At 29.2% G+C, this 10,698-nt stretch overlaps 1 protein-coding gene across 1 annotated transcript in view; it reads left to right on the top strand.

The window, feature by feature from the left end:
- Positions 1-10,698, top strand: part of LOC106457023 (chloride channel protein 2-like) — a 67,780-nt gene that overhangs the window by 51,691 nt on the left and 5,391 nt on the right. Inside the window, exons 20-24 of the mRNA XM_013916407.2 lie at positions 3,078-3,154; positions 4,184-4,234; positions 5,829-5,864; positions 7,669-7,773; positions 9,381-9,467. Coding sequence (XP_013771861.1) covers positions 3,078-3,154; positions 4,184-4,234; positions 5,829-5,864; positions 7,669-7,773; positions 9,381-9,467 — 356 coding nt within the window. The remainder of the gene's footprint in view (positions 1-3,077; positions 3,155-4,183; positions 4,235-5,828; positions 5,865-7,668; positions 7,774-9,380; positions 9,468-10,698) is intronic.

Genomic DNA, 10,698 nt, shown 5'->3' on the forward strand with positions numbered 1-10,698 from the left:
CTACCTGTTGTAGAAACCTACAAATTGTAGAGGACGACGTTTCGAAAAGTCTTCCATATTTTGTCTTCAGGAAGACTTTCAGAACATTGTACTCTTTATTTGTAGGTTTCTACAACAGTCAGTTACTGTCCATTTGATTCAGTATTTATTTATTTTCACCATGTAATAATTAATAACTTATGTTGTGTGCAATACCATGTAAGTAATCATTCACATTATTTATTGGTTGAAGTACATTGACAAGTCTTTTTAATCTCTCTGCACAGTCACAATATTTGTTTTGACCAATAGAAGGTTCCTGACCACTCTAAAGTTGCTCAATACGTAGCTTGTCAGACTTTGTTCCCTCTTTATTTCAGAAATGAACTTCCATATATTTGAATGATTTGCAGTAACTTGTTGCAAAATGCCACGATGCCATCCTTCTATAGTATTAGTTTTTGGCAAGCCCTGCTGCACGCCTTTGTAGCAGTTCCACATCTCAAGCTTAAATACAGTAGGTCAGCATCATTGTCTTCGATCAGGATGTCCAATCCAAGTATCCTCCAAATAATCGACCATAGGTGGAAAAATGTTTTCATCAATAAGAAAGTTTAAAATCTCTGCAATGTGGTCTGTAGAAATAATTGCTAGTGCAGAGAGCATGCAAATCTTTGCAAAGTCTGCATCTGTGTCGTATCTTTGTGAGTGAGGCCATTTTCATTAATTTTATTATAAATACACTGACAAAAATGGAAAAAGCACCCACGATTAACTTGCACATGGAAATTCAATGTTAATTGTATTTATCCTTGCAAGTTTGAAATCTGTTAGCACAGACATAGGATTTAAGGTAGATACTAACTCCTTTATCTCTCTAAGAAGTCTAATATATATGGATCCATTTTATTGGGAAACAATGCATAAATTAAAGGGATGACAATGTTTTTGCAACCCATGAATCATATATAATTGTTCAAAAATGTTCGTAATGGTCTTAAGTGTTCCATTAGCATACAAATGACCAGAACTTGCCAGTAACTAAGTTCCTTCTTGTACAGAGAATCAATATTTGATCATCTGTCGCACCAGAGTCAAACATTAAAAACTGTTCTCCATTTTAAGTTTTAATGTACTCTTCTGGAAAAATAATATTCCTTTGATAATTCTCATTTTATCTTTAATAAAAGCCCACAGTTCTAGAGAGAGATTACACTAGCAAGGTATATGCAGCGGGGCAAAAGTTACTATACAGTTGATACTACATGGCTGGTACTAAAGCAAATTATGAGGACAACTGAAACCAATTTATTTATTGTTTGTTTCAGAGAAATAGTTAGAAAGTAAACTATGTTCTAAATTAAATAACTGAATAGTAAGTAACCCTAGATTTTGTTTCCCAAGTAAATTCTGAATAGTTCTTTTTATGCTATCTATAGATGGCAACATAGCTGCTGCAGCTCGGTTGATTCCAAAGGATGTGTGTGAGACAATATAATATGATGCATCATGTGTATTATTTGAATCATTTCATATGCTGTGCATTTCATTCTTAGCTTCAATACCAGTGGCATCGCCAGAATGGTTGTGCTCATGACAATCTCGACTTACGTTATCAACAATTTTTATCACATAACCTTTGCATTTTTTTTCAAATTGCTAACATTTCCAGTAAACTTTTTCATGCACTTGTTTGTCTTTAACAAATAAATATCCATTCACTCTTTCGTTTCATTCTAATTCCCGTAAGAGTAGAAACTTGGAATTAAGGTTACAATGCAGGTCAAACGATAACACCCCATAATATCAATGACCTTGACCTCACATGACAATTGAGTAAGTGATGAAGTGACCCACTGGCAGTGTTCTTTGAAGAAGAAAAAAAAAGTGAAAATTGTTTTGATATGTTAGTCTTTGACATCAATTGACAATTATTAGTCCTGTGAAGTGGTTGTATGCAATGCATTGTATGTGTACTATAACAAAAAAGATATTTTATTGCAAAATGTTAAATTTTGTTGCCAGTGTGATATGTGAAAATTTGTAGTGCTAATTATGCAGTGAACACATAATGCTTGTGAATATATGTTTCAAAGAATCTACGGGATGCGGTTTTAAAGAATTGGTTTCAATGAATTGGTATTTTTCAAATCTGGTATCTTTTATATGTAATAACTCAGTAATAGTATAATAGAAGCCAATAGAGAAAGATGGAATAATTTTTCAGATAAAACCCATTGGTATGAAAATATTAAATTGTAAAGAAGTATTAATTAAAAGTAAAAGTTTATAATTTACTGTTAGTAATTGATGTAAATAAGATTGTGAAAAATTACTTAATGGAAGATTATGAAAATTTAATATATTTTTAAAGCACAAACAGTGTACATTAGAAATTATGCACAGATGGATAGTTTCTTTAAAATTGGAATTATCATTTGTCTGTAATCATTACAACATCTTACAAGATTCATTTTGCTTATGGCTGACGTAGGCTTAAATTATTTAAATTGGTTGTATTAATATAAGTTGGTAATTTTAGAAATAAGGCATGTAGCAAGACATTAAAGTAAGAAATTATAAAATTTATTGCCTATAAAGTTAAAAAAAAACACAAGCAAACTTACCACTTTTTGAAAACAAGTTACTGATATATACTTTACACTTTAACTAACATAGGAATATAAAACTTATTTTTGTTTTTGTAGAGGATAGCTTTAGTGTTTAAATATTATAATAAACTGAAATAAAAAGTATGACCTATTGCTCTAGTTGAAATCTTCATTTAAACCATTATTTTTGTCATTACATCATCACTGAACTGTGTAGAGAGAAGTGCACAAAGTGATCAGGTTGTGTTTATTTTGAAAAATTAAAAAATATTTTGCACATTTAATTGTATTTATAAATTAATTCAACAGCTTCTGAAACAATCAACAAATATGTAAATCATTTACTTATTAAATACTTTTAACTGCAGTGATAAATGTTAAAATATGAATTCTACCTGTAAAGTCAATGTTTTAATAAAAAGTTTCAGTTATGTTTTATTTACATAATGAAAGGAAATATGACATGTTCTCCCTAATTTTGACCAGATTCAAGATTAAGGCAGGCATTTGAAGCAGTTTTTAAGAAATCTTTGACTCTACAAGATGCTAACTCTGGTGATAAGGTAAATTTCTATTGCATCAGTGTAGTGTAACTCCTGTCCATGTTTATTAGTGATAAATATATATATGAATTTTATAGCTTACGAGAAAGAGATAAATCGTATCTAAAACTCTATTCATTTTCAGCCTCAGCCATCAGATCATTAAAACATTTTGAAGACAAAGGAATTTTAAATGTTACACAAACTAAGTCAAAATTAAAAATAAATATATAGAAGTGACAAAGTTCTGTCTTTATGGAAGAACAATGTAGTAAAAACTGAGACTTTTAGCATTCGTTATACCTAGTAACTTAGCTGGTTAAAACCTCAGGTGTTCAAATATCAATTGTCTTTTCTTCAGAGCAATTATATTTTTTTTTTAAAAGGATAGAATAAGTTAAAACCTACACTGTAACAAATAAGACAAAAAAAAATGTTCACCATTTATTGGTTGGTACTAGCTCTCTTTGTACCTACAGATACTAATTATTACATCAAGTATTGTCAGGTTATTTTCTGTATTCTACTTTTTAAATTTTGAGTTTAGTTTGTTCATATATCATGTGTTGTGCTTCTTAAAACACTTCATATTTGAATTAAAGAATTATTTTTTGCTTCCGTTTGTTTATATTTATATAACTAAATATTTGAGCATGTTAATGTCAATAGCATACAAGAGTTCATCCATAAATCAACATCTGTATTTGTAATTATTAAAAATCATTATTGTTAATGAAAATCCATTTATTTTATTATAAGTTCAGTTAACAGTCTGTCTAAATAATATCATAAATTTCGATTTAACATAGCTGTGAGTAATCAAAATGTTATATAAACATTCGTTACATTGACATTTCACACCACCTTGTGTAGTACATTTTATTATAAACCACATGACAAAGTTTAACTGTCAGTTTTGGTCAAATTGTAGTTTGATTTAATAATATGTGCTTTATACATAATAATAAAACTGTATGATATTTAATTTAAGCAGTGATATTTGGATAAGATTTTTTATTTGAACTATTATTTCATAATAATTTTTTTTAGTCTGATGGTAGTGGACCAACAACCCCAAACGTCCAAAAACGTGTACAACTAGTAAGTTTAAAAGTAATGATAGAAAGTTATATTTTTTCTAGAATTTTATTTGCAATCAAATGATAAGATAAGTGTTATCCCATAAAGTTAAATGTGTAAATCGTATGACTAAATAATAACAACTTCCAATCAGAGTAAGCTATGTACTTAGAATAAATCTGACATTCAGTATAGCTAATTAAATATATTTGTTTTTTATTTATCTACTTATAAAGATTAGAATGCATTGTTTCATCAGTTGGTTTACCCTTGCTGTTAATGATATTTGTGGCTGTGAGTTAAGAAATAGGACATCTTAAATTTGTTTATGGTTTTAGTCATCTGCATTGTATAATAAAACAAGTCAATGAAGTGTATAAAATGCTAGCTTCCAGAAATTTTAAGTTGTGATCTAACTTTTACTCTTTCATTACACTTGTTTGTAAACAACATTTCAGTAGTAATGTAGTGTATAGATTGAATTGCTAAGGTGTTTCTTTCAGTCATACGTTTTGAACTTCTTTCAAGATAAACCTTGGTATAGAAAGAAATTTAATATCTTCTGTGACAGTCTTCCATGTTAAACTGAGTATTTTATTTGACTCTTCTGTATAACGCTCAGTATCTTCTGTTAATCTTCCATGTAACTGAGTATTTTATTTGACTCTTCTTCATAAAGCTCAGTATCTTCTGTTACTCTTCCATGTAACCGAGTATTTTATTTGACTCTTCTTCATAAGCTCAGTATCTTCTGTTACTCTTCCATGTAACTGAGTATTTTATTTGACTCTTCTTTATAAAGTATCTCAGTATCTTCTGTTATCTTCTGTTAATCTTCCGTGTAACTGAGTATTTTATTTGACTCTTCTTTATAAACTGTTACTCTTCCATGTAACTGAGTATTTTATTTGACTCTTCTTTATAAAGCTCAGTATCTTCTGTTACTCTTCCATGTTAAACTGAATATTTTATTTGACTCTTCAGTATCTTCTGTTACTCTTCCATGTAACAGAGTATCTTCCATTATCTGTTTATTAATTATTTCTTGCCCATTTATTTCACTAAATCAAGATATGATGGCAGAGTGTTAGAAATATTACATAATACTCACAAATTTATAAGTTTATGCTGCTGTCTTATTTATCACTTTTAAGTATAGTAATATAGTAGTAAAAACTTAAAGTTTTAGAAACATGAAATCTTATTTTATAAAATGAGTTAAATAGTTAGTTTTTTATGGTATTTTACTCAAAAAAATGTAATGAACCAATTTCTAAATTATGTTTAATGTGGAACATCACTATGTGATGCCAGAACAAACTTAGTATTTGAATTAAGATTCTGATTCTTAGGAAGAATAAAAAGCAATGTAGTTTTGCTGAAATATATGTTTGTTTTTTAAGAGAACATTCAGTAGTTTTTGTGTTTGTTAAAATTTGGTACTTTAGTTGAATTGGGCACAGAATACTGGGAGAAATAACATTGAATATAATTATTCCCTAGACTTGGAGAATTTAAAATGTCTTAGTTGATTTAAAGCATAAAATTCAGTGTTTTTATTGAAATGTTTTATTTTATAACCGAGTTATATCTGTATCTAAAACTTTTTATGCAGCCAAAAGAACGAATAATAGACATGTCACCTGAAGAGGTAAGTATTAAGCATTTTCTTTAGTTAACATTTATATACACGGTGGGGTAAAAGTGTCTGTTCAGTTATTTCATTTAGAACATAGTTTACTTTTTAACTATTTCTCTGAAACAAACAATAAATAGATTGGTTTCTATTGTCTTCATAACATATTTTTTAGTACCAGCCATGTAGTATCAACTGTATAGTAACTTTTACCCTGCTGCACATACCTTGCTAGTGTAATATCTCTCTAGAACTGTGGGCTTTTATTAAAGATAAAATGAGAATAATCAGGAATTTAGCTATTTTTACTAAAACAACTACATGCAAGAGTTCTATAAAAAATAGTAAAGTTTGTAGAAAAACATGCTGGTGATTCAGTTATGTTTAATAGAAAAACCACTTTCATTTTAAGCTTTATTAATGTTGAGACAATTTAACTTAATTTTCTATACATTAATGAAACAAACTCACCAATTTTCAATTGGTGATAATTTTTCTGGTTTAGTTTTTTTTCTAAAACCCAACATTACATTAATATCCAATGCAAGATTAAGGAGGTTGATTTTTCATTCTATTAAAGATGTGTGGTATCGTAGTTAAAAGTATTCACAAAATGCAGATCATGGAAATGTTATGCAGAGTATTAAAATAAATGACACAAGTGAACAAATAAAACAATGTATTCATTGACGATAGTGTAAATTATAGCTTACTGGCCAGCTTCTAGCTGTTTGAACTCAAACTGACAGCTGTAGCTGGACAGAAGATTTCCAAAAAATGTCTACATAGGATAAGGACCAAGCAGAGAATATAGTAATACTACACTTTCAAGTCAGACCAAGGTTCAAAAGTGATGTTCCACAATACTTAATTTCCCACAGGTCTCCCAGTGAAATTTTCATTTTCATCTTTTTTCTATTTTATTTTGGGGCAAAGTGTCTAAAAAAAACCTATAAAACCTACAAATTTGAAAGTAAACCTACATGTTTTACCACAGAATTTTCAATACTGTAGTCATGATATTAGTATAATTAGCTAATATAGATTCATGAAGATGTAGTGACTTTGCAATATTTTTTTATGTGTGGGTGATAATTCAGATATGATTATCAGTATTGTCATCACACCCAAAGTAAAAGATTTATTCACGGAAATAGAACAGAGTCAAACTGGTAGAAACTTCCATGAGATAACTTTGATGTTTTTAACCTTTTTCCTAAGCAAAAGGATTAGTGTCATGTTTACAACCTTTTGACATCTAGCTAACAAGGACCTATGTGAAATTTAGAAATGTTATCTAAATATTCTTGATTATAGATATGTTCTAAACTAGTTGTGGAACAGTAAAATTAACATCTACTTCAACTGTGACACATATATAAATCTTTTGAAATGACAAGCTGAGGATGTCATTCCCCCATTAACAACCTATCTGTCTTGTGAAATTATACATCAACTGTTCTCTATCTTAAAATACTTTTATTTTATATGTGAGCTTTTGGCCTTCTTGCCAGAGCCTTTGCTGGACTACAATGAATATTGTTGCTTGATGAAGACTGTTAAGAGAGCCAAAAGCCCACAAATAAAATAAAAGTATTTTAATGTAAAGAATAGTTTGTGTATAACTTTACATACTAATTTATCCATGTTATGAATCTTAAAAATCAACCTATCTGCTTTGATAAGAACTGATTTTGCTTACAGTTTCCAAGCTCGGCTACCCTTTTTCTGAAATATTTGGTTTAATGTGATTTTGTCATAAAGTACGTGTAGTACTTGTAGAATTAGTGAGTTTATACAAGTGTTTATTTTTAATCAGCAACTAGCATGGGAAGAAAACCAACTTAGTCAGCCTGTGGATTTCACCAAATGTCACATTGATCCATCACCATTTCAGCTTGTGGAAAAGACTTCTCTTATCAAAGTAATGTTTTGAAGCTGTGATATCAGAAAAAGCTGAAAGAAAATTTTTTACAAAATACTATCTAACAAAGTTAAATTAAGATTAAATATCGCAGTTCTGCAATAGTTTTATTGTCTTGAAATTTTTACATGTTCTACAGTAATTTCTGTACACTGAATCCGAAAATTATATCCATTTTTCTCCATCACATACAGATTTTTCAAAAAACATAATATGTAGTTTTACATAAGTAAATCATTTTCACTGAAATCAGGTCACATTTTTTTATACTTAAAATGTAGACAAACACTGGCTATAGATTTCTCTAGACCAATCACAATGCGAGTCTTATCAATCATTCTAGAACCCAAACGTAACAAAATAATATTAAAAAATGTTTATTGTGGTAAATGAAATAATAATTTGATCTAAGTAAGAGTTTTTTGTTCTTCCTAATTTGTAAAATATCGATACATGATAGAAAAAAATGAATACTTTTTTCAAAATCTGCATAGCTGAATTATGGAAAATCCATTATTAAAAGAAAAATAACGTTTATGAAGTTCAGGCCTGTGTAATCATATAGGTAAAATATCGTAGTGTATAATATGTATGTGCATACCATTCAAACTGCTACTATTACTACATAAACTTCGTAACTGTGGTCCTTGAGCAACTTGTCATGCAGCCAATCCATTCACAGTTGATTCCTTAAACACCCCTATCTCAAGACTTAGCAAGTTAATGATTTGACATGAAATATTTCCAGTTGTACTTGTCAATTTTTCAGCTAGCTAGTCTGTTTCATTTATACCATTCCCTTGTACTAGGCTGAAATACCAACATGTGTAGTAACACTTACAGACAGAAGTCTTTTAGCTCTTAATATAAAAATTTATATTTGTTACTAAAAACCCTCTTCTGAAGATAATGTAGCATGTAATTTTTACTGGATAGAATAATTCATAAGTTTTACACTTAGGATTGATCAAAATTTTCATATGTTCATTTATTACTTCACTGTTAGAGGACAAACCATCAAAAGGAAGTTTTTTTGTTTGTAGTTAAACACAAAGCTACACTATGGAATATCAGTGCTGTGCCCATGAGTGTTTACATCTAGTTTTTAGCATTATAAGTTTCCAGAATTATTACTGAGCCACTGGGAGGATATATTGTGTTGTCAATAACTAACTATCAAATTAAACTTTGAAAAAAGATAGTTATTTTCTATTTTCAAAATAAATATTTAAAGTTAACTTAGTAGCTAATTATGTACAAATTGTTTCTTACAAACTATTGAATCACTTTGTTTGGTGAGAAAAAAAAGACCAAAAATTAGAATATTAAATGTGTGGTAGATTTAACTATATTTGATTATGTCATTAAAACAAGAATCAAAAATTAAAGTAATTATAAAGTGACCTTATTTTGGTTATCAAAAATGATTTCACTCTGTGTTTTTCATATCATATCAATAGGCTCTGAAAGATTGGAGCTGTAGAAGAGTTCTTTAAATAAAGACTTCAATTTTGATTCAAATTTCTTGGTGGCTTAAGTTTCATTTGAGTTTTTAACACACAGAATGTTAACTTATTATAATTTTGTTACTAATATTTTATGTGCAGGTTCATTCTCTGTTCTCTATGCTTGGACTAAATCATGCCTATGTCACAGCTATTGGACGATTGATTGGTGTCGTAGCTCTCAAAGAGGTAAGTGTGTAATCACTGGGAGTATATATGTTAATGATACGACAGATAAGTGTTTTTAGTGTGACACTTTTTTCTTAATTTTTAAGTTTATTTTTTAATTTTTTTGTAAGTAATTAGATAAGAGAGAGAGTGTAAAGTTCAAATTTTTTTTAAACATTTCCCTTTGTAGATAAGTAATCCTTAAACTTGTGACATGCTACACAATCTTGTTAATTGTGAGAGTTTATTAAATCTTACAACAAGCACAAAGCTGAAAGGTCACTCCATGTTTAAATGCTATTATGTGAACCTTTTATACATTAGCCTATTTTTAGTTGGTTATATACCATTCCATAGTATAATCTAAAGTAGTTACATTTTTATATCACGCAGTATATTTAGACAGCCTGGCCTATTCTAGCATTACCAGTTCACATATAGTATTTTAGTAGTTGTTGAATTTCAGCATAATGTCAAGACTTGGAAGTGTATGTCAAAATGATGAAAGTTTCAAACTCTGTAAAGGTTTGAATTTAGTTTGTCATTCATCACTACTAACACACAAAATTAAATATATATATACAGGGACACTTAACAGTTTAACATTACTTAGGGTTATCACTTATGAAGCTAATCATCTTTATAATAAGTAGACTATGTATTTTGAAAATTGTTTAATCCAATGTATAGGTTTTCTCAGAGTCACTAAGAAGTATGTTCACACCAACAGGATGTTTGTTAGTACTATTTTGCCTTATATGAAGTCTAAGACCAATTTCTAGAAATGCATTAGATAAAGTGGAAAATAACCATTTCTTTTCCTACACAGTTTAATTTATTTGCATTTCTTTTTGTAGTTTGCACACAGAGCATTATATTTAAATTTACAAACACTATCTTTTTAACATATATGAAAAGTAAGCACATCAAATCACTCAGTATATTTCTATAAAGGAGCAAAGTACTCAAGTTTCTCAGAACACTCCTAATTAGAACATCAATGCACTGAAGTTTTCAGTATACTCCAAAACTAGAACATCAAAGCAAAGCACTGAAGTTTCTCAGTATACTCCAAACTAGAACATCAAAGCAAAGCACTGACGTTTCTCAGTATACTCCAAACTAGAACATCAAAGCAAAGCACTGACGTTTCTCAATATACTCCAAACTAGAACATCAAAGCAAAGCACTGACGTTTCTCAATATACTCCAAACTAGAACATCAAAGCAAAGCACTGACGTTTCTCAATAT

This window comes from Limulus polyphemus, unplaced genomic scaffold, assembly GCF_000517525.1.
Source record: "Limulus polyphemus unplaced genomic scaffold, Limulus_polyphemus-2.1.2 Scaffold282, whole genome shotgun sequence".
Taxonomy (NCBI): domain Eukaryota; kingdom Metazoa; phylum Arthropoda; class Merostomata; order Xiphosura; family Limulidae; genus Limulus; species Limulus polyphemus.